This window comes from Magallana gigas, chromosome 4, assembly GCF_963853765.1.
Source record: "Magallana gigas chromosome 4, xbMagGiga1.1, whole genome shotgun sequence".
In the NCBI taxonomy this organism is placed as follows: Eukaryota; Metazoa; Mollusca; class Bivalvia; order Ostreida; family Ostreidae; genus Magallana; species Magallana gigas.
This window is the reverse complement of record NC_088856.1, coordinates 52,327,276-52,350,382: the sequence shown is the minus strand read 5'-3', so window position 1 is coordinate 52,350,382 and position 23,107 is coordinate 52,327,276. Positions and strand designations below refer to the sequence as shown.

The 23,107-nt window shown below is 36.9% G+C and overlaps 5 protein-coding genes across 7 annotated transcripts; 3 read left to right on the top strand and 2 right to left on the bottom strand.

The window, feature by feature from the left end:
• The first annotated feature begins 192 nt into the window (after positions 1-192).
• LOC105322463 (perlucin) lies at positions 193-7,877 on the top strand. Its single transcript, XM_066082872.1, has 5 exons — positions 193-366; positions 2,365-2,450; positions 2,857-2,944; positions 5,658-5,883; positions 7,772-7,877. Exons 1-5 carry the CDS (start codon positions 306-308, stop codon positions 7,809-7,811), a joined length of 501 nt encoding a protein of 166 aa, XP_065938944.1. The 5' UTR covers positions 193-305; the 3' UTR covers positions 7,812-7,877.
• Positions 7,878-9,179: 1,302 nt separating this feature from the next.
• LOC105322471 (collectin-11) lies at positions 9,180-11,638 on the top strand. 2 transcript variants are annotated; one of them, XM_034448828.2, is made up of 5 exons: positions 9,180-9,374; positions 9,933-10,018; positions 10,193-10,280; positions 10,973-11,204; positions 11,545-11,638. In XM_034448828.2, the coding sequence occupies exons 1-5, from the start codon at positions 9,347-9,349 to the stop codon at positions 11,573-11,575; spliced, it is 465 nt and encodes a 154-aa protein (XP_034304719.2). In that variant the 5' UTR covers positions 9,180-9,346; the 3' UTR covers positions 11,576-11,638. The 2 variants fall into 2 exon arrangements, with proteins under 2 accessions (XP_034304719.2, XP_034304716.2); XM_034448825.2 differs by having other exon boundaries at positions 9,190-9,434.
• A 310-nt stretch (positions 11,639-11,948) lies between these two features.
• Positions 11,949-16,849, top strand: LOC105322478 (low affinity immunoglobulin epsilon Fc receptor). 2 transcript variants are annotated; one of them, XM_034448831.2, is made up of 5 exons: positions 11,949-12,075; positions 12,414-12,499; positions 13,335-13,422; positions 15,070-15,301; positions 16,753-16,849. In XM_034448831.2, the coding sequence occupies exons 1-5, from the start codon at positions 12,018-12,020 to the stop codon at positions 16,784-16,786; spliced, it is 498 nt and encodes a 165-aa protein (XP_034304722.1). In that variant the 5' UTR covers positions 11,949-12,017; the 3' UTR covers positions 16,787-16,849. The 2 variants fall into 2 exon arrangements, with proteins under 2 accessions (XP_034304722.1, XP_034304723.1); XM_034448832.2 differs by having other exon boundaries at positions 11,971-12,075; positions 12,417-12,499.
• A 2,414-nt stretch (positions 16,850-19,263) lies between these two features.
• LOC105322885 (uncharacterized) lies at positions 19,264-20,826 on the bottom strand. Its single transcript, XM_011421790.4, has 3 exons — positions 20,472-20,826; positions 20,141-20,243; positions 19,264-19,738 (listed from the first exon to the last, which is right to left on the bottom strand). The coding sequence occupies exons 1-3, from the start codon at positions 20,710-20,712 to the stop codon at positions 19,411-19,413; spliced, it is 672 nt and encodes a 223-aa protein (XP_011420092.3). The 5' UTR covers positions 20,713-20,826; the 3' UTR covers positions 19,264-19,410.
• A 251-nt stretch (positions 20,827-21,077) lies between these two features.
• On the bottom strand, positions 21,078-22,870 carry LOC105322895 (uncharacterized). Its single transcript, XM_011421802.4, has 3 exons — positions 22,439-22,870; positions 22,242-22,341; positions 21,078-21,926 (listed from the first exon to the last, which is right to left on the bottom strand). Exons 1-3 carry the CDS (start codon positions 22,671-22,673, stop codon positions 21,620-21,622), a joined length of 642 nt encoding a protein of 213 aa, XP_011420104.3. The 5' UTR covers positions 22,674-22,870; the 3' UTR covers positions 21,078-21,619.
• Positions 22,871-23,107: the final 237 nt, after the last annotated feature.

The following is a 23,107-nucleotide window of genomic DNA, read 5'->3' as shown; positions in this document are numbered from 1 at the left end:
CTTTGACTAAGAAGTTTAAATTAGCAACATCATAATACTTTATGCTGTATGATTTATCTTTTTATATACATATAATTTTTTAAAAACTTTTACAAGTTTAAATATATATTGACATATAAGGTTCGGACAAGGGCTTGTTAAGAAATAAGGCATACGAAGACAAATAAGAATATTCCCACGAAAAGGACACAGATATTTGACAGTGCGATTTAAATCAGTGGCGGGTCGTTGATAGTTTTTGATGTCCTATAGAGCAAACTGAAGGTTGTTCACCGTCTGTAGATAACCGATAAGGAATCGTCGGAATGAGGTCCCTGCTTTCAGTTGTTCTAGTCCTAACTTTGGTTGACCATTCCTTTCTTCAGCGTAAGTATCAGTGAATGTGTACATCTCTCTCAACAACTTATTATAAAAACCTTAACATTGCCCGTATGCTACTTGATTCCGGTGGAGGTTATCTTTTCGGTGTCCTTGTTCGTAATACATGTACATGTAAAATGTACAACTTTCTGTTAAGAAATGCTACTCTAGACTAGTACAATAAAGATAAAACACATTAAATCTGTTCAAATTAGGCTACTTTTTTTTCTTCGTTGGGGATCTTGATATTTTATCGTTTCATTTTACACCACAAAATTGTGAAGGTGTATTGCTATTTATTATCGATGTGGCAATGTCGGAACCATATCAATATCATCTGCTCAACACATTGTTTCCATTTAAATTACTATTTAGGCTGCGTAAAATGGTGTGTGGGAATCTCATTCCAAAACGTACTAACTACAAACATACTTGATTGCAGTGTCATTTAGTAAATGGAAAAGTATACACGATACGTCAAAGCTCCGAATCTCTGATAAATACAACATTCCTCCCAGTAATTCATCTAATCGTGAATTGAAATCCGACTCATTTACGCATGCGCGGAATGGGGGGGGGGTATCGGTGGGTCCTCCCCTCTGGAAAAATCAAATTTCTTAACTTTTAACAATTAAATTACCAAAAAAATGTCTCTGACCCCGCCCCCTTCTCCCCGCCAACACGCCAGCTCAATATCCCTCGGAACCCCTCTCCCTGGAAACAAAAATTCTTATAACGGGTAAGATTGAGGGTTTTGACTTATCAAACGTTTGTACAGCTTTATTCATTGTGAAATGTTTTATCCAATGTCTACTTTTAGCATACTGACTTTTAAACTGCTTCGTCTGGTTCGTTTGGATACAAATGTACAAATAAATACATGTAACCCAATACGCATCTATTTTCATCTATAATGATTGTATATATATATGTTGAAGTCTACTGCATCTTTGTCTATACACGTGTATGTAACTCACTATATATTTTTTTCTTTCATCCCTTGTCTATATACATGGATGTCTATTTAATCTTCTGTCTATATACAGGTAAATAGATGTCTATTTCATCCCTTGTTTACATACATAAATGTCTATCATATGATCTGCTATCTAAGTACACAGATGTCTTTTTCATTAATTTTCTACTCAAGTGGATGTGACTCACTATATGTATATGTCTGTTTCACCTTTTGTCTATATACCTGGATGTCTATTTCATCCTTTGTCTATATACCTGGATGTCTATTTCATCCTTTGTCTATATACCTGGATGTCTATTTCATCCTTTGTCTATATACCTGGATGTCTATTTCATCCTTTGTCTATTTACCTGGATGTGTATTTCATCCTTTGTCTATTTACCTGGATGTGTATTTCATCCTTTGTCTATATACCTGGATGTCTATTTCATCCTTTGTCTATTTACCTGGATGTGTATTTCATCCTTTGTCTATTTACCTGGATGTGTATTTCATCCTTTGTCTATATACCTGGATGTCTATTTCATCCTTTGTCTATTTACCTGGATGTCTATTTCATCCTTTGTCTATATACCTGGATGTCTATTTCATCCTTTGTCTATTTACCTGGATGTGTATTTCATCCTTTGTCTATTTACCTGGATGTGTATTTCATCCTTTGTCTATTTACCTGGATGTCTAATTCATCGCTTTAGTTTTCAATACAATTGGATGTTACGTCTGATTTTAAGGGTCATCCCTTGCCCATACACGTGTGTGTAACTCTCTACAAGTATTTGTTTTGTAAAAAGCCGTTATTAAGAGAGATCGTTGGTCGTGGTCATATTTAGACTGTATCGATCTCCTTTAAAAGAAGAACTGTATATTAAAATATAGGAAAATACCCAAATTTTAAAAGATAACATGTGTGGATGTTTTATGTACTAAATAACACATGTAGTTTATAGCTAAACAAATCATATATTAAAATTCAAGGTAGATCAGTTGGTTAATTTCTTGACCATCCAGCCTCTTCCCCTTTTCAGAGTTTTCCTGTACTGATGGTTGGGTTGGACACCACTCCAAGTGTTACTTCTTCAGCAAAACTAAACAGACATTTGCCGACGCATCTGTGAGTTCATTTAGGTTTTATGATGGCCGATCGATTTAATATTTAATATGTACCTGTAGATAACTTCCTGTCATATCTGCTATTTATATTTTGTATGTTGTTATAACATCAAATAGATTACATCAATCATATCCATAGTTTGATTAAAGAAATACGGGAAGATGTCAGTGACATCTATCGTGTTTATCGTGTTTTGTCAACCATTCAGTGCTTTAATAGCTATGCGACGGGACTTTTAACACCAGAGTGACTATGATTCTTGAAGGTTTTATCTGTAAATGCATAACAAGTAAGAAAATAAGTTTTTGACAGGCACCTGGCCCATAAATAACACCAAGTGTCTTCTAATATTTTACAGGTATAGCTATGCTGTTCTTTACTTAACAATTTGTTGCTTTGTTTGTAGGCATTGTGTCGTGCATTCAACAGCAAGCTAGCTGAACCAGTGACACAAGATGAACTGAACTTCCTGACCAGTCTGGTGGTAATGATAGGTAGATAGATATGATGACACTTCCTGACCAGTCTGGTGGTTATGATAGGTTGATAGATACGATTCCACTTCCTGACCAGTCTGGTGGTTATGATAGGTTGATATATACGATGACACTTCCTGACCAGTCTGGTGGTAATGATAGGTTGATATATACGATTCCACTTCCTGACCAGTCTGGTGGTTATGATAGGTTGATATATACGATGACACTTCCTGACCAGTCTGGTGGTAATGATAGGTTGATAGATATGATGACACTTCCTGACCAGTCTGGTGGTTATGATAGGTTGATAGATACGATGACACTTCCTGACCAGTCCGGTGGTAATGATAGGTTGATAGATACGATGACACTTCCTGACCAGTCTGGTGGTAATGATAGGTTGATAGATACGATGACACTTCCTGACCAGTCTGGTGGTAATGATAGGTTGATAGATACGATCACACTTCCTGACCAGTCTGGTGGTAATGATAGGTTGATAGATACGATCACACTTCCTGACCAGTCTGGTGGTAATGATAGGTTGATATATACGATTACACTTCCTGACCAGTCTTGTGGTTATGATAGGTTGATAGATCGATTACACTTCCGGACCAATCTGGTGGTTATGATAGGTTGATAGATACGATGACACTTCCGGACCAGTCTGGTGGTAATGATAGGTTGATAGATACGATGACTCTTCCTGACCAGTCTGGTGGTTATGATAGGTTAATAGATACGATTACACTTCCCGACCAGTCCGGTGGTAATGATAGGTTAATAGATACGATTACACTTCCTGACCAGTCTGGTGGTAATGATATGTTGATAGATACGATGACACTTCCGGACCAGTCTGGTGGTTATGATAGGTTAATAGATACGATTACACTTCCTGACCAGTCTGGTGGTTATGATAGGTTGATAGATACGATGACTCTTCCTGACCAGTCTGGTGGTTATGATAGGTTAATAGATACGATTATACTTCCTGACCAGTCTGGTGGTTATGATTGGTTGATAGATACGATGACACTTCCTGACCAGTGTGGTGGTAATGATAGGTCGATAGATACGATGACACTTCCGGACCAGTCTGGTGGTAATGATAGGTTGATAGATACGATGACACTTCCGGACCAGTCTGGTGGTAATGATAGGTTGATAGATACGATGACACTTCCTGACCAGTCCGGTGGTTATGATAGGTTAATAGATACGATTACACTTCCCGACCAGTCTGGTGGTTATGATAGGTTGATAGATACGATGACACTTCCGGACCAGTCTGGTGGTAATGATAGATTGATAGATACGATGACACTTCCTGACCAGTCCGGTGGTAATGATTGGTTGATAGATACGATGACACTTCCTGACCAGTCTGGTGGTAATGATAGGTTGATAGATACGATGACACTTCCTGACCAGTCTGGTGGTTATGATAGGTTGATAGATACGATGACACTTCCTGACCAGTCTGGTGGTAATGATAGGTTAATAGATACGATTACACTTCCTGACCAGTCCGGTGGTAATGATAGGTTAATAGATACGATGACACTTCCTGACCAGTCTGGTGGTAATGATAGGTTGATAGATACGATGACACTTCCTGACCAGTCTGGTGGTAATGATAGGTTGATAGATACGATGACACTTCCTGACCAGTCTGGTGGTAATGATAGGTTGATAGATACGATTCCACTTCCTGACCAGTCTGGTGGTAATGATAGGTAGATATATACGATTATACTTCCTGACCAGTCTGGTGGTAATGATAGGTTGATATATACGATGACACTTCCTGACCAGTCCGGTGGTAATGATAGGTTAATAGATACGATGACACTTCCTGACCAGTCCGGTGGTAATGATAGGTTAATAGATACGATTATACTTCCTGACCAGTCTGGTGGTTATGATAGGTTAATAGATACGATTATACTTCCTGACCAGTCTGGTGGTTATGATTGGTTGATAGATACGATTACACTTCCTGACCAGTGTGGTGGTTATGATAGGTTGATAGATACGATGACTCTTCCTGACCAGTCTGGTGGTTATGATAGGTTAATAGATACGATTACACTTCCTGACCAGTCTGGTGGTTATGATAGGTTAATAGATACGATTACACTTCCTGACCAGTCTGGTGGTAATGATAGGTTGATAGATACGATGACACTTCCTGACCAGTCTGGTGGTTATGATTGGTTAATAGATACGATGATACTTCCTGACCAGTCTGGTGGTAATGATAGGTTAATAGATACGATGATACTTCCTGACCAGTCCGGTGGTTATGATAGGTAGACAGATACGATTACACTTCCTTCACTCATGTAGAAACAACTTAAACATTGCAGCATTTTTTTTAAGTTCTACGTTGATCAATACATAAAATATATTTTTATCAAATTAAACATGTTACTGAAAATGACACTTAATAACATTCATGTGTTTCATAGTCTGTGTTACTTACAGGGTGTTTTGCAATTTAGAAAAAAATCTCTCTCTCTATCTCTTTGTGTCTCTCTCTCTCTCTCTCTCTCTATCTCTTTGTCTGTCTCTCTCTCTCTCTCTCTCTCTCTCTCTCTCTCTCTCTCTCTCTCTCTCTCTCTCTCTCTCTCTCTCTCTCTCTCTCTCTCTCTCTCTCTCTCTCTCTCTCTCTCTCTCTCTCCTGGTTTAATCTGTTCCAAGTGTTCTGTTTTCTTCGAAGGTCAGAGCGCCTCCTACTATATCGGTGTAACGGACTCTTTCCTGGAGGGACAATGGGTGTATTCATACGCAAGAACTCTGATCAGAGTCCGGCCCCACTGGCTGAATGGTGGCCCGGACAACTACCATAACGAGGACTGTGTGGAGGTGGTGTCCAGTCAGAGCGGCCAGTGGTCGGACGTCCAGTGCACCACCAGCCTCTTCTATATCTGTGAATACGACAACGAGTGAGTGTCACGTGTTTTTTTATTTAAATAAGTACCAATGCGGCGGAAAGTCGCGGTCAGTCTCGCATGTACGCTGACTGAGCGGTTCTAGGTAAGCGAATACGAAAATGGTCGTTGGTTTTCGACGATGCTCAGTTACACAATGTGACATCAGCTGATGTGGTGTGTGTGTGTGTGTGTGTGTGTTTTATTTTCATAATTTTTTGCCTCATCTGATCTGAAAGCCCAGGTGAGGCCTTCTCATCATTTTTTGTCCGGCGTCCGTCTGACTGTCTGTCCGTTCCTCTGTAAACTTTTCACATGTTTTACTTAATTCTTCTCCATAACCACTTGGCTAATTTTAATCAAACTTAGTGCAAATCGTTCTCGTTTGAAATGGCTTTAAATTTGAAATTAAGGGTTACGTCATCTTTCAAGGCGAGATTTTTTTTATGTAAAATTTGTTGGGATTTTTAATTTTTTTTTTCTCAAATTTGGTAAGAAAGGCTGGAACTTTTGTGGAAGCATCCTAGGGTAGTGTAAATTCGAGTTTTCCAAACCATTTTAAGGGGATAGGATGAGGCCACAACATGTGGTGAACTTTTTTAACATAGCAATAAATATATCATAATCAATAAAATCTTCTTATCAAAATCTAAAACAACAAAAGGGTCTACATGTAAAACATAAGAATATGTGGGGGGGGGGGGAATAAATCTTTTAAAACAAGATCTACTTTGCTAAATTATCAAGATGTTTTGTAATTGAGTAAAAAGCTGATTTGCTCAGAGTTATGGATATTAATGCTCCTAAGGTGAGCGATGTGGCCTCTGGGCCTCTTGTTTTATATTAACTGATTTTGTTGCTGTTTCTGGTTTTTTTTTTTACTGAGCGGCGTTGGCGTTAGAACAGATATAGAGTTATCTTTTGTCAGACTAGTACCATGTGTCTGTTTTGTCATTTGTCTTCACGCGTTGACTTTTATCTTTTAATAGGAATAACTTCATCAACAATGGAATTCAAGGGCAATTGTTATGATGATTAGGACGTAATTGTGGTCGTAAATTGTTTTTTATCATTATATTGTAATAGTTTACTTAGTAAAAAAAACTATATGCTTATTAATTTTCATGTTTTTTTTTAATTTTCTGAAAGTCGTTGTTTGCTGCATTTAATATCCACCCTCAAATGAGATGAATATAAGTGATTCACGAGGAAGCTCACATGAAGCAATAAGTCACCGTATATCGAGTACACCCCCCCCCCCCCCCCCCGTTACTGAAAAATGTATAATCAAATTTCATGATTAATTCATTCGCTTTTAAGTTAGAACTTACTTACTTAAGTTTATACTTAGTTAACGTTAATTTATGTGAGACATTTATAACTGTCTTCGAATGGTTAGATAGCTAGCAGCTCGAACGTACATTATTTATTTCGTCCTCTCACCATTACAATGACATCATCGTAATATCGAAGGATAAGAGCAAATTAGCATATAATTAAACTATAAGCAATGTGGTTGCCATTAGTATGGAATGGTGTTCGTAAACCAATGAACCATTATTATCATTAAATGTCTAAAATAATGAATAAAGAACAATGATTTTGTTTTTATTAGAAATGTTTTAGAGCGTAAAAAATATTTATTCTGCCATATTATTTACATGATATAATTTGCTGAACAAGAAAAGTCATGGTGTGAACGAGTGAACGTGTAAAACTTAATGCGACTCTTACGTGTGACCTTTACGTACAAGTACGCGTGCGCGTTGGCCTGCCTGTTCTAAACATCTCTGATTGCAACAGTGCAGTTAATAAGGCAACTTTTTTGTTTTCATTACTTCAGTCTATAAGATCTTATTTTAAACCTCATTATTTACAATGTATTTCTTGAATTATTTCACAGTGCTGAACCTTTGCCCATTGGTAGACGAGGGAATGAGTGACACAGTTGCTATGTCAATTACATAATAATGTACACTTATATTAAAGAAATAAACATATCCGTTGATTGAATTTGTTGCTTTGATTTGAACTGAAATTAGATAAATATCTCAAACTTACCAATCACATCTCTCAATCAATTAGTCCAATCACATCTCTCCATCAATCCGTCCAATCGCATCACTCCATCCGTCCGTCAAATCACATCTCTCTATCACTCAGTCCAATCACATCTCTCCATCACTCCGTCCAATCACATCTCTCCATCAATCAGTTTATTTACATCTCTCCATCAATCCGTCCAATCACATCTCTCCATCCGTCCGTCAAATCACCTCTCTCTATCACTCAGTCCAATCACATCTCTCCATCACTCCGTCCAATCACATCTCTCCATCACTCAGTCCAATCACATCTCTCCATCACTCCGTCCAATCACATCTCTCCATCACTCTGTCCAATCACGTCTCTCCATCACTCCGTCCAATCACGTCTCTCCATCACTCCGTCCAATCACATCTCTCCATCACTCAGTCCAATCACATCTCTCCATCACTCCGTCCAATCACATCTCTCCATCAATCAGTCCAATCACATCTCTCCATCAATCAGTCCAATCACATCTCTCCATCAATCAGTCCAATCACATCTCTCCATCAATCAGTCCAATCACATCTCTCCATCACTCCGTCCAATCACATTTCTCAATCTATCAGTCCAATCACATCTCTCCATCAATCAGTCCAATCACATCTCTCCATCAATCAGTCCAATCACATCTTTCCATCAATCAGTCCAATCACATCTCTCCATCACTCTGTCCAATCACGTCTCTCCATCACTCCGTCCAATCACATCTCTCCATCACTCCGTCCAACCACATCTTTCAATCACTCCATCCAATCACATCTCTCCATCAATCAGTCCAATCACATCTTTCTATCACTCTGTCCAATCACGTCTCTCCATCAATCAGTTTATTTACATCTCTCCATCAATCCGTCCAATCAAATCTCTCCATCACTCAGTCCAATCACATCTCTCCATCACTCCGTCCAATCACATCTCTCCATCACTCCGTCCAATCACGTCTCTCCATCAATCAGTCCAAGCGCATTTCTCCATCAATCCGTCCAATCACATCTCTTCATCAATCAGTTTATTTACATCTCTCCATCACTCCGTCCAATCACATCTCTCCATCCATCAGTTCAATCACATCTTTCCATCAATCGGCCAAAGCACATCTCTCTGGGTTTCAAAACAACCAACTCCTATTACATATTTTCATTGGAGATAAAGCCTAATTAAATAAGTACAGGTTTACATGGTTTGTTCTGATCATCAAGGACATTCAATGTTTGCGTAAAGTATTTCACCTGTAAACAGTGAGACAAGAATACACCGGTAGCGAATGTACAGGTGGGCTTTTAGTTGGTTGTTGGGTATTGGAAGCTCAAATATGTGGTACACTGCGCAGGATCACATCTGTATAGCCATTGTTTGGGTTAATTACATGTAATCTGAGGACGATATCATGCTGAACGATATGGGGGGACGAGCAGGTACCCAAGGAGTTTTTGTTTATTTACTTTATTGGTTTCCTTTACTGTATTTTTCTGAAGGTAAGGCATTTACACATTTGTTTAATGTTCACTATGTTTTACAGATAATGTAGGAATAAATCCTATATTTGAAAATCGTATTTTAATATTGAACAACCAATTTGGAAATTGAGAGGATGCAAAACCAAAGATCATAGTTATCATTAACCTTTGTTCTCTGCCTATATCAGAGTTTTATGATCGGTGATAACTTCAAAGAAGATGTCCGAATGATTCTAATATCATACTATTTAAACACGTGAGGTCACACATGTGATGCATGTGTGGCACATTTTGCTGCATGCGTAACAAAAGTCACACTTTTATAAAAATATAAAAAAAAAATTAAAAGTGTTCAATAGTATTTATTTCTTAAACTAAGAGATTTGTCGCAAACTGAAATGACATGCAACCTTATAATAAAAAAATGTGTTCATTCAAACTTTATTATGATATCCCCTGTCAGTACAACTAAATCAAGGACCAACAAAGACCCGGTAGATACACTTTCCTTTTTAGCGTTGCCATGTCTGAATGGGTGGGTGTCGTATCAAGAGAAGTGTTACTTCTTCAGCGAACATACAGATACCTGGTTTGGAGCCTCCGTGAGTATTGTGTAGCTCTATCTTCATCATCATCATCTTCATCTTTTTCTTCGTCGTAATCATCATCATCATCGTCGTCGTCGTCGTCCTCAATACTATTTGACCCCTTTGTTTTCATTTCATAAAATGGGGTCTATTCTTTAATAATATTCACATTTTATTATATCCTTTAAGGCCTTTTGTCAAGCTTTTAACAGCAAGCTAGCCGAACCCAAAACTCAGGAGGAGGTAGATTTCCTCTCCCAACAGACTGTATTACAAGGTAGGACTTCAGGGTTCTTTAAAGCGATAAAACTTATCCTATATAATATTCTATACGTCTACCTAGATTGGCTTGGTACATTATATATTATTGTGGAAAAACATGGGAAATTTCAAAATCAAGGACACAAGAGACGTTCCTCAATTTTATATTATTTTCCCTGATATTTAATTCCTTTTTATTGACATTTCAACCTGTTAATTCCCAAAAATTCAGGATATATTACCATGCTCTTTTCGGAGCTAGAATATTTCGAATAATCCTTAAAATATCATGCAAAATGCATTTGAATGCTAATAAAAAAAAAGCCATACAATACATTTTGAATTGAACACTTTATATCTAAATAAAAGAAGAATCATATCACATAAAAATTTAACTATAAAATTACTAAGTAAAAATCTTCACATTGTGAAGATAGGAAACAATAGAAAAAATGTAAGATAGGTCGCGTCTGACCTTAAGAACTGTTTGAAATCAATAAAAAATTGAAATATTAATTTTGTTAAAACAAAAACTATATGATCTATAACTCGACACTATAATCCGTGACCTTTAAAATCAGCAATCATGTCAGAGAACGTCTAAAGAATAAGAGAACTGTATAATTATGATCTATTGCAAGAGTGAGATCTTTAACATGAACCTAAAACAAGTCCTTTACAATGATAAATTTTCATCCTTCACGTCAGGTAACAATAGCGCCTACAATATCGGGGTCACTGACCTATTTCTAGAGGGAGACTGGGTGTACGCCCACTCCCGCACCCCCGTGGAGGTGGCTCTACCCTGGACCAATGGGGGCCCGGACAACTACAAGGAGGAGGACTGCGTGGAGATTGCCGCCTTTCCCCCGTACAGCGGACAGTACGCAGACAAATCATGCCCCCTACCGTCCAAGTTCATCTGTGAATACAGCAGAGTGTAAGGCTCTGTTCGCTAAGCTATTATTGTGTGTACATGAGCATATTTGTGTTGTACAAAAATTCGCTCCGTTTAAAATTTGCAAATAGAAAGGATCTGTTTTGTTGAGAAAATATTAATTTTACTTTTTCATTTATCCCCGTTTTAAATTTGCGCTTAGACACTGATAATGAAGCTTAAGGTTATGTACTGTGCAAAAATGCAAAAAATGAATTGTAAAAATAGTATTCTCATGTTTTCTGTAAAAATGTATTAACTCAACGAATTAAACAAAAATGAGCATCCCGATCTAGTTGTATTGGCATTCGAAGTAATTGGGGGTTTTCCTTTTTTTTAACAGAGAACAACAACAGACGCTTGTGATTGGATGAAGGACTAATTAAGTGACTGTCTGAATGAAAATTAAATGTTTAAAAATAAAATAAAATGACTAACTGGTTTATTGTACATGTGTTCATGCAAAATTGATCATACGCCGGTCCTTCCAATTAAAAAATACATTGACAGATTTTGCTATTGATATGAATGTATACAGAATATTCTCATGTTTTACAATTATTCAAAATCAAATAAAAACTTTTTTTTTCGATAACCACGCTATTACAGTCAGTTACAAGAATCCGAATCCACCCCCACCCCCCAAAAAGGGGGGGGGGGGAAGGGGGTGGGGCGCTCACCTCCAATTTTGCAAAAACCCATTTCATAGCAAATGCACTATATATATTTTATGGAAGCAAATAATAGGATTTATAAGACCAACAACCGCCTGAAGATAAGCGATAAGCCGGAGGTTAAAGAACACTTTATCAAACAATGGAGAATCTTTCTACGGTAGTTCTTTTGGCCTGTTTGTACTTTCCCTTTTCTGAAGGTAAAACCTTTATATTATACATGTGTATACATATACATGTAATGAGATGAATAATACACATTTCTTCACTATACATGGAGTCTAATTTACTGTTGTAAATAGAATATTCAACATGTTGAGTGCTATGAGTTAATTTTGCAATCTTGATATATACGCAGAAAATCATATGTCTTTAAAAATATAGAAACACGTACGATATAAATACTTTAATTAAAAGATACTACTTTTTTTTTACTATATGAAGTAAATAATCAAATTTTCATCTGCATGAAAGAAAAGTAGATTTGCCATACCACCTTGAATAGAGGCACATGTTTCTAGGTACAATGTTCTCTTAGCAGCGTCATGTGTTCATGGGTGGGTGACTTTTCGAGACAAATGCTACTTTTTTGGGAAAACCAAAGAAACCTGGTATGCTGCATCGGTATGTTATCAAGAGAGAGAGAGAGAGAGAGAGAGAGAGAGAGAGAGAGAGAGAGAGAGAGAGAGAGAGAGAGAGAGAGAGAGAGAGGGGGGGGATACACCATGTATATTTCAAATTATAAGACAAATGAGTACAGATGACGAAAGCAAACCCGCGACCCACTTTAGGGAATGAATTTGTTTCTGAAATGGCAGTTTTGGCGCATTTACAAGTAAATTGGACCATCTTGCAGTTTTCGATGAAAATTAAAGTCTAAAGTATACATAGATTTGACAATGCCATAAGTGGTCATAAGTTCAATAACTTCTGTATACATGCATGGTTATGTTCGCCCGCTGTTTTTCTCATGCACCCTTAAACATTTGCAAGCGGTTCCGCCCTGTCTTGAATTCCAGACACAGTAAGAGGTAGACTCGTACTAATTAACACACTCAGTTATCTAAAGATTGTTTTGAATTCACCCAGTCTTAAAGGCGATACAGTAAAACTCGTTGAGTACGAACACGGATATTGCGAATTCACGGATAGAGCGAAGTCATCTTGGATACCCAGCTGTGTAAATTTATATGGTTATAACGAACTACGGATATAACGAAGTAATTTCTCAGGTCCCAGTGACTTCGTTATAACCGAGTTTTGCTGTATGAGCGAAAATAAAGCGGTAGCGAATATTTCTGTGTGTACAGTTTACTATCTAGAATAAAAAAATTAATGTTTCTTTATTTGATCCTATGATATTTTGCCAATAATTATTTTAGGCGCTGTGCCGTCGTTTGGATAGGCGCTATTTATGATGATCTTCCGTTCTGTTGAGTAAGACAATGCCTTTTTGTAGGCGCTGTGCCAATCGTTCGGAAGTAAACTTGCTGAACCGGTCACACAGGAAGAGGTGGTGTTTCTGGGACGTGAAACGATGCAGATAGGTAATATAAAACATCTCATATGAAATATTTATTTTGTATTATAGAAACTTTAATAAAAATATAAATAAGATAATGACGTTAATTCAAAGGAAAATAATGAAAACATAAAGTTTGAAATACAGGTTCTATGTTAGTTTTTTTTTTACTCAACTCTCAGAATTTTAGGTCGCCTGAATTGAAGGTTAAAGAGAGCTATTCTGATTACCTGCTGTCCGTCGTCCGTCTGTCTGTCTGTAAACTTGTTATATTTTGGACTTCTTTTCTAGAACCACTGAGCTAAACTTTGTACAAAGCATCCTTATGGGAAGAGGATTTTAAAATGTGAAAACAAACGGCAAAATCCTTTTGATATAAAAGGGAGATAATTGCGAAACAGTGAAAATAGGGTGTGTGTCTTTTAAAATTTCTTAAGAACCTCTGTATAGAAACACTAACATTTACAACTTTACAAAGCTTGTATATATTAGTGAAGATTCTATATTGCTAATATCGTGGCCCCCGAAGTAATACCGGGACCCTAGAAGGAGTTCATAAATTATGAAAGAAATTTGTTGGTAAGTGTTCAAACATCTTTTTCTAAAAAAAAATACAGAGCTAAAATTTGTTACATCACTAGGCAAGAATCGTAAGATAGTGTAGATTCTAAATTATTTAAGGCGTGACCCTTGAAAAAAATTATACGGTGCAAAGGGGAGTTCAAAGTTCAACATAGAAACATATAGGGTAATGTTTTCAAATCTTATTTGAGAGAACTACAATGCTACAATTTGACAAATTACAAATATAGAGTCTAACTTGTTAAAACAAGGACCCGAACGCAAATCCTGTTCCCCTTGAGGGAATCAAAGATTAAAATTCCAATATATAGGGAATTTAAAAAGAAATATTCTTTAAAAAACTGCAATGTTACAATGTGTATGATGGCCATGCAAGCATCATAAGTAAATATAGATTTAAATTGTTAAAATCGTGACCCCCAACCAAGATTGGGGCCGCAAGAGGGTTCAAAGATTAACATTAAAATATATTATGGGAAATGGTTAAAAATCAACCCAAGAACTACAATGCTACAATTTGCAGGTATTCTAAGATAGTGCACATGTGATCCCCAGACCAAGAGGAATTCAAAGTTAAACATAAAAATACGTACGAAGATTTTTTTAAAATCTTCTCAAGAAACATAATGCAACAATTTGTGAGATTACTATCATGATACGAGGATCCTCAGACAGTGTAGATTTCTCAATTGTAAAAACCATGACACCTAGATACATGTAAAACTGGGGCCCCAAGGGGGGTTCAAAGTTCAACAATGAAATCAAACATAGGGAAAGTGTTTAAAAAATCCCCTTCTCAAGAACAACAATGTATCAATTCTGAAATTACATTTTTAACATAAAAACGGGAAGCAATTGGACTTTTGACCAAGGTGATTAAATCTTCTGATCTGAGAAGCCCTTCGGATCACGTTACAAACCACTAATAAAACCATTAAACAAAAACTTATTAAAAACTGTTTGTATAGTACAACTTTTTAGAAGTCTTCCTTCTGCTTGTCCGATGAAATGAAATATATTTATGAATAGAAAACTTTCGAGATTTGAAATATTTTGTGCTGGGCTCAACTTTAACAATATGTGTTGCTAGGAAACAACGGGGATTACTTTATTGGGATACACGACATATTCCTGGAGGGGGAGTGGATGTACGCCTACTCCAGGAAACCCGTGACCCTGACCATGCCCTGGGCGAGCGGTAACCCTGACAACTACCACGAAGAAGACTGCGTGGAGATAGACTCCTCCCCCCAGTTCCATGGAATGTGGGGGGACGCTCTATGTTCGTACCCCCTGTACTACATCTGTGAATACGACTCCAGGTATATCTTTAATATGGTATGAAATAACGCGAATTTAATGATTTAATATATACACTTCGAATCAAATTCCACCGTTTTTGTTTTTTTGGTTTTTTTTATAATAACATAATTGGTATGAAATTAGCGTGCTTAACAGTATCACGTGTTTGCCTTTAACTGCATGGTAATACAGTCTACATTACTTGGTAAATCCATGCGAGTCAAGACGACGACTGCGAGGGTACAAGCGGGGCTCGCATGATGCAAAGCATGTCAAAATGTCCTAATTTTGATTTTACGTAAAATAACTGGAAAATGCTGTCAATGTAAATAGGAGGGGAATGACAGGTCATTACTGTCTGTACGTTATCAAATCGATCACAAATGTAGCATGAGACAGTTTCAGATGATTGAAGTACCCAATCAACATTTTTGTAAAATTGAGAATTGCTGAAAAATTCATGAAATGATTTTTAATGATTATCATTAGTTATAGGGTTGTCTCTTGTTGAAACTAACAGGTCTACCAAATACATAGTCTACCCGTCATGTTACGTACCTGTGAATCAGACTTGCGCCTATGGTAAAATATAGCACAAAAAGTAGGTGGGTGTGACATACATGTAGTAAACTTTACACAGGTAGGTTTCTGTTATGTAAAGGTGCAAAATGCACATGATACGGATTGCCAACCCTTTTCCAGGGAATTAGCGAGGGTGGCCTAAAAAGCTGAACAAATCATGAAAATTGGGCGAAAAAGAAAGGGTCGAAACTCAGAAAAAACACTTTATATGTTGAAAATTTTACACATTCTGACTACTAATTTTCCTCCAATTGGTGATAAGCCTTATAGGGAGTGAATTAAAGGCATTTGTGTTGAATGGAAACTGGAGAAATAAATTCTGGTATCAGAGTTCCAAAGACACACACCCCCTTGCTTCAGTGAGTTTCATAAAACAACATTGTCCCGTGCCACAAAATCCCTGTGAAATTAATAGGATTTCATCACTTGCCAAACCGTAATAATCTTCCCCATTAATTTCAAAGAATGATTTTTTATTTCTAAAATGATTACGATTTATTTTCTTGGTTTGTCGTTTTTAATAGTTTTATGGGATGTTCTGTACAGGATTTTTTGGATTAATTTGAATATATGAGAAAGACTTTTTTAATTCGTCGATCCGAAGTACACGCGAAATCCACGAAAATTCAAACACACCAATAATATAGTAATTTATGATGCGATGTTTAATGTCGCTTAATTGTAGCCGATCAATAACGAGTATCAATGTATTTTCAAATTGGCATAATGCACTAAACAAACTCAAGATATTTTACCCATTGTTTACATATTAATTATTCGAATTACATGTTCTTAATTCTATGCCGGCGAAAGTCCAATAACCCTAGCATAGTTTAGCATAGAAAATTCTCACAGTTTACGAAATATACTATTTTGATTTCTTTTTCAGCGAGTATATACAGGCACCTGCGGTAATTGGTTGAGTAGGCCTATACATACTTGTGGAGTACTTCTAACAAATAAATAAAAAATAAACAAAAAATAAATATGATCTTTTTATTTTATATGTGATCAAGTCGAAACAAAATGGGTTGTCTTCCCAAGATATGGTGCGGTTGGGACCATAACTGCCTAAGAGAAAATTTCTTTACAAAACCCAAACCCCCCACCCTCCAAAAAAAATTACCACATAGTCAGTATCTGTCATAGTGATGAGTTAGATATAATAATTAATTAAGAGTTTTCATCTAAATGGAACATATCTGTAAAGTAATTCAATAAAATGCAATGAAAATAATAAAGCGAAAACCTGATATACTTTATACTAATGTGTAATCAAGTCGATACAAAAAGGTTTAAATGCCCGAAAATGCGGCGATTGGACTATTTTGTCTTGTAAGCCTTCTGTCTAATGGATCCACTTGAGGGTCAGCTAAAACTTACTAATCACCAAGTACAGTATTTCTTTCACAAGCGGTTTTATTAAAGTGTGATCGTATAGTCAAAGTTACAACAATTAAAAGCAGTCCAAATCAAAGAGTCCACTCAACCTCATTTTACATGGGTATATTTAACATTTTACTTATGATGGACAGTTTGGCCCATCTTCGACGATCATGAGTGAACATTTAGTGTTCAAATTTCAGATTAATATTTTATTTTTAAATAAAGTAACAAAACTGTCAAAACTGCCTATCAAAGAGTACGGATGAAGGACTTGAGTCTCCGAGTCCTGAGTCTCGGAGTCCCCCACCTAGTTATGAGGCATCACTTCCTCATAATACGTTTATTCATACATGGCATAAAAGGTTACAAAGGTTAATATATAGAATATACAATGCATGACTCAATATAGAGTACCAGAGCTATCGTTGCAGACACAGAATCGCCAAATATGACACTTGTTTTTAAACTCTCAATTTGGATATTATTATGCCCGTATTATTCACCTGATTTTATAACATCATTTAGGAATACTACGCAGTGCTACAAGAGTCACAGAGTTCATTCTGTTAGTTATCATTACCACAATTCAATGCGCAGTAGCTAGGTATACATAATTAAGTATCATAGTGACCAATATGTAATACAAGTTGCTGTCCTTTAAAAAAGGACTACAATACGTGGACCATTTGCATGTGTTTCCAAAGAAAACGTGAAAGCCTTATGATTATCAGAGATTCCACCGATTCAATCGCATCTTCTCGGGCCTTTCCGACAGGCTCGGAAAAACACCTCGAATGTATTAACATCACCGGATGTTAGAATTTTATACAAAAAGGAGTCGCTTCCCATTATAATAAATATCGGCTAAACAGCATTGTAAGTCATTTCTGTGGTATATTTTAGGGTATATCATTGATTTTAATAAAATGTAACTCACATTTCAACAGATCTTAAAATGTGTTGAATTTATATCAAGTTTTATAAAAAGGGGGGTTGTCATGGACGCTTAGGTAATACATTCGAGGTGTTTTTCCGAGCTTGCCGGAAAGGCCCGAGAAGTTGCGATTGTCCATCGACTCTAGCCCTCTGCTTTTAACCACTAAATTTGTACGTTGTATTACGTATACATGTATGTATAGCCCTGGCTTTTTATCTCAGAATTTAAAGGATTCATGCTTCTAAAATAATTATGATCTTTCTATGAATGAAGTTTGCATGTATAGTATCAGGCAATCGGCGAATTCTACTATTTCCGCACACATTACGATTCGCACTACTTTGTTAACTATGCAGTGACAGCTTTGTGTAAATTAAAAATTTCATATTCATATGTTGCGTTTTTCTTGAGATTTAAACTTTTATACAGTGACTTAATTATTCAATCATACTTAAATGCTTAAAAAATTTAATCGGGAAGTTCTCTAGCCTCGCCTACTATAAAAGTAACGTTAAGTTACTTGTGTATTCGGAAAACAACAAAACATTGCAAATTATGCTATTTGATGCGTGTTGTAGTTTCGGCATAACATTAACTTATTTCATAATACTGATAGTTCATATCACATGCCAATTATTTCTTTAAAAGGAATACTTTGTTTCTGTTCTGTTTACCGACAACTTTACAATTACAGCGCCTTTGAACTTAGTGTGCATATGGCACGGAATCCCGATCCCGATTCAGATATACAAGAACCAGGCTAGCTCATGCGCAGTCTGAATTTTCCCCATAGCATCCGGTTTAACCTCGCTTATATATTTTCTGCGTGGACCTCAGGGTCCACACAACTAGCAATTCAAGGTCATAGCATGGCTGTTTACAGTCTTAAGAGTTTGTTTATGTTATCCAACGAGGATTTAAAATTGTTTGTACCCAAAACAAGGGAAATAATACTAGTAAAACAAGATATATATATATATAGAGAGAGAGAGAGAGAGAGAGAGAGAGAGAGAGAGAGAGAGAGAGAGTAATAAAGGTAATTAAAATAAGATTTGATAGAAAACAATTGATCAAATCTGAAATTCAAACATGTTTAACATCAAGATTCAAATGGCAATACCGGTATGTAAATCAGCAATCTAAATAGAAAAACTTTCGGATCTATACATAAAAGTATTTGACAAAAGTCACAAATACACACGTATAATATACGTATATTAAACATCAGATATCGGATAGCGTTGTCTGAGAAGTTTCATGCAAGGAACCTAGAGTTGGTCTCCAATGCTCACCATTTCTAGATTCCACAGAGGAACTCCACACAGAACTAGAAAACATTTTGGACGGGGTCGACATTTTGGCATTTTCTGGCATCCAGGGTCCGCCATTTGTTGATCTCCACACGTCTGCTTTACGATTTCCCGAAGGACGTACTTTCTGGCATTTCTGACACGTGCAAAGTTCATAACAGTTGATTAAACAAATATTGCAGCAGGAATACCAGCGACCATACTGGATGTACTCATCTCCATCAAACCAGAACGTCTGCTTTCTAGAAAAAAAAATGGTGGAAAACAAAACGACTTTATATATTATATATTTGATATTCACTGAAAGCCCTTGAAACCTGAAAGCTGTATTTACACATCTATTTTTTTTATGTACATATACACTATTGAAAATTAGGCAAATTAAAATCGCATCATTTTATCTCTTGTATTCTAGAAGATTTAACTGAAAACCAGGCCAAACGTTTTGCTAGAAACGACAAGTTTATGTCCAATGTCCCATTTACTATGTAGTTAAATTATCTAAAATTAACGAACACATTTTCAAGTATACACCATAAATCCATTCCTAAGTGTTGGTCTGTTGGAACAGTTTCACTTTGGTCCAAAGACTCCCGAAGACACCCCCTCCCCCATGACAATCAGCCAAACAAAATGTGTCTTACTTGCAGCCATTCTGACAGTGAAGGTACTTCATGGCGTACACCGTTACAGCACTGACCAGAACGAGGAGCAGGATCACCATAGGAACCAGAACTAGGGCGGCAACTACAGAAAACCATACTCCAGATCAGAAACCATTTCATTTAAACAAACCATGTCTTTGAAATATTGCGCTATTGTACATTTATGTATACGATCTCCTGATGACTTTCTTTGGTCTCCGTGCATACCCCAAATAATCCATGCATGAATAAATAATACAAAATAAATGTAAAACAATACCAAAAAACCAAACGAAAACAACAAAACCAAAAAAGTAACAGCAGAACCTACCTGTAATTTGGGATGGGGACTCTGTAGTTGTGGTAACGGAAGCTATCGTGGTCGCCGCGGTGCATTTCGGGGTGGATCCGCTCCACGCACCAGTCGCTCCGTCACATGACCTTGTTGCTGTTCCGGTCAGCTCGTATCCCATCTTGCAGTAGTAACTGATCTGGTCCCCATTAGAGTACGATCCTTTGGCGATCACAAAGAACCCGTTTGTTACTGAGGGAGGGGAGCTGCACGGTTGCATTTGATGTAGTTTGGATAAATATTCGTTTTTGAGACATTAATCAAAAAATTCCAAGGCCCCGCAAAAACCGCGTTGTAACGTTTGTTGGTCGCTTAGCTCGAGGGGAGAATGCCAGCAACGGGTTAACGCTGTATGTAAGATTTATATCTGTTTGACAGGTTGAAACAGTATCCTTTTAAACTGTTTAGTAATAACAGTTGACCTTTTTAGATGAACCAAGAACAAAATCCCAAATCGTTTAATTAGACTGTGGATTCGTCCTTTGGGATAAGGAGTTCAATCTAAATTGTATATATATTTTCATTAAGAATAAAACTACTAAAGATTTTAACTTTTTATTCATAAAAAAATTAGTGATCATAAGAGGCATACCAATGTTGAGTAAATTAATTGATTGATTTTCAACGCAGTAATAAAACATGGCCATGACCATATTAATGACAACAATTTATGCGAAGGAAAACGACCGACTGTAAATTTCATTAAACATATACAGCGGATTATGATTGCAACTTGACAGTCTGGATCTGTTTAAGTACCACATGGTCCATGCAAAATGGAAAGGTGTGATTATTTATGTAAAGAACTAGGTAATACAGGACAATACGAAGCACATTTTAATGTGTATTGTAACTATTCAGTGCATTTTGTTGTATTGTGACTGTTAAGATGAGGAATTATGTATAGTAATGATTTGAATGTGAAAAATCGCAGTCCTCTCAACTTGTTATCCTTTTCTTCTGATAAACACCACAATTGTCTAATGAACAGGACAAGTCAGTTTCAGATGATCGTGTTATGAAAAAACAGAATATTAAAGTACATGTATGATCGCTACATTTGGTTCCTTGTTTTGCCGTGTCCAATCAAGTGTCCTTGACATTCTAGCCTTACACAAATGTCATGGTCAGTTCGTGCTCTGGTTGTTTTGCCGGATGTCGTGCATGTGAGGTTTCCAGTAGTTCCTCAACTCTTTTGCCACTTTCTTAGTCGTCACCACTTCCTCTAGTTTGAGGGTACTGGGACTACTTCCGGCCTGTATACTGACCGACCGTAGGCTGGGCTTGGGTGACGGGGGTTGAGGGGTGGGCCTGGGGCTATTTTTACGTACAGGGAAACACCCCCGGCAACCGGAAGAAATGCAGTGAATACAGCACGTGTAGCAACATCCGGTCTCAACTTCCTCTTCGTCGTCTTTTACACGTGTTTTTTGCCTGTGTAAAGAAAATGAATGACAAAAAAATCACACTCATCTACATATAAAAGTGTTTATGCATTTATTGCATAAATAATATGAATAGGTAATCATACCTATATCTAATCTGAAACATCTGATGTTTTCCTGGCTATTTCAACGATTTTGATATTTTACTGTCCTGGCAAGTAAAGTATCAAAATCGTTAAAAGAGCCATCAACATTTCAGGTTTTTCGGACTTACCTATATCTTAATGTACAAATACTTTGTCATGCCTTTAAACCTCATATTGAGAAAAACGCGTTATCCGGAAATATCTTCATTTTTACTTACCTACAGAGAATATAGCAATATTTCAGAATCACTACGCCGACTATGCAGACAAAAACTAGAGCCAGGAAAGATGACAAACTGATGGACATGTAGATCCACTCTGGTTTGGTAAAAAAAAACAACAACTTAGTAAAATCGTGATTTTTTTTTAACAACTCAAAGAAACCCAAACCAATACTTCATGCATGAAATCAGACCATTGACCGGTGCTTCCGTGGTGGTGGTGGTGGTGGTGGTGATGGTGGAACAAGTCGGAGCACTTCCGGTCCAATTTCCAGTGTCGCCATCGCACTCTCGGATGGGATTTCCCTGAAGAAAATAGGTCCACTGACAGTAGTAGAACACTCGATCCCCGTCCACGTAATAGGGTTTGGCGATCACAAAGTACCCCTTACTAAGACTAGGAGGGTCCGAACAGTTGTAGGCGGCCATGGCACACAGGCTACGAAAGGGGTCGCCCTGGTCGCTCTAAAGTGACTTATCCGAAGCCTTGCAATCCATATTCCTAAGTTATACATGTATCTTGGAACACGCAATTCTTTAATGCTGCATTCTCTTGGACGCTGATGACTGAGTAATTATTTGGTTCAACAGTAGGTGCATATGGACCTACAAGTGGTGACCTAATTAATAATGATAGGTGTCCGTCTGTGTATTTCGTGTACGGATGATTTAAGTTTATGAACGTATCAAGATAGGCATTTAATAACGACATTATACTAATTAATTGACTGTGTAGAAATTACATGCCCATTTATACATATTGGATTCATGGGACAAACTGTGACATTTAATTTTTTTATTAGAATTAAATCTATAGATGTACATGAAACATAGACATTCTAAACAGCTATTCTGGTCTTCGT

Coding starts and splice junctions, on each gene's coding strand:
- LOC105322478 (XM_034448831.2), top strand. CDS start 12,018: ATGGAGAATCTTTCTACGGTAGTTCTTTTGGCCTGTTTGTACTTTCCC. Junction 12,076..12,413: donor GTACTTTCCCTTTTCTGAAG/GTAAAACCTTTA, acceptor ATGTTCTCTTAG/CAGCGTCATGTGTTCATGGG. Junction 15,302..16,752: donor ATCTGTGAATACGACTCCAG/GTATATCTTTAA, acceptor TTTCTTTTTCAG/CGAGTATATACAGGCACCTG.
- LOC105322895 (XM_011421802.4), bottom strand. CDS start 22,673: ATGGCCGCCTACAACTGTTCGGACCCTCCTAGTCTTAGTAAGGGGTAC. Junction 22,342..22,438: donor CACGGAAGCACCGGTCAATG/GTCTGATTTCAT, acceptor TTACCAAACCAG/AGTGGATCTACATGTCCATC. Junction 21,927..22,241: donor TATTGCTATATTCTCTGTAG/GTAAGTAAAAAT, acceptor TTCTTTACACAG/GCAAAAAACACGTGTAAAAG.
- LOC105322463 (XM_066082872.1), top strand. CDS start 306: ATGAGGTCCCTGCTTTCAGTTGTTCTAGTCCTAACTTTGGTTGACCAT. Junction 367..2,364: donor TGACCATTCCTTTCTTCAGC/GTAAGTATCAGT, acceptor TCCCCTTTTCAG/AGTTTTCCTGTACTGATGGT. Junction 2,945..5,657: donor CAGTCTGGTGGTAATGATAG/GTAGATAGATAT, acceptor TTTTCTTCGAAG/GTCAGAGCGCCTCCTACTAT.
- LOC105322471 (XM_034448825.2), top strand. CDS start 9,347: ATGCTGAACGATATGGGGGGACGAGCAGGTACCCAAGGAGTTTTTGTT. Junction 10,281..10,972: donor CCAACAGACTGTATTACAAG/GTAGGACTTCAG, acceptor CCTTCACGTCAG/GTAACAATAGCGCCTACAAT. Junction 11,205..11,544: donor ATCTGTGAATACAGCAGAGT/GTAAGGCTCTGT, acceptor TTTTTTTAACAG/AGAACAACAACAGACGCTTG.
- LOC105322885 (XM_011421790.4), bottom strand. CDS start 20,712: ATGCAACCGTGCAGCTCCCCTCCCTCAGTAACAAACGGGTTCTTTGTG. Junction 20,244..20,471: donor GTCCCCATCCCAAATTACAG/GTAGGTTCTGCT, acceptor GGTTTTCTGTAG/TTGCCGCCCTAGTTCTGGTT. Junction 19,739..20,140: donor CACTGTCAGAATGGCTGCAA/GTAAGACACATT, acceptor TTTTTTTTCTAG/AAAGCAGACGTTCTGGTTTG.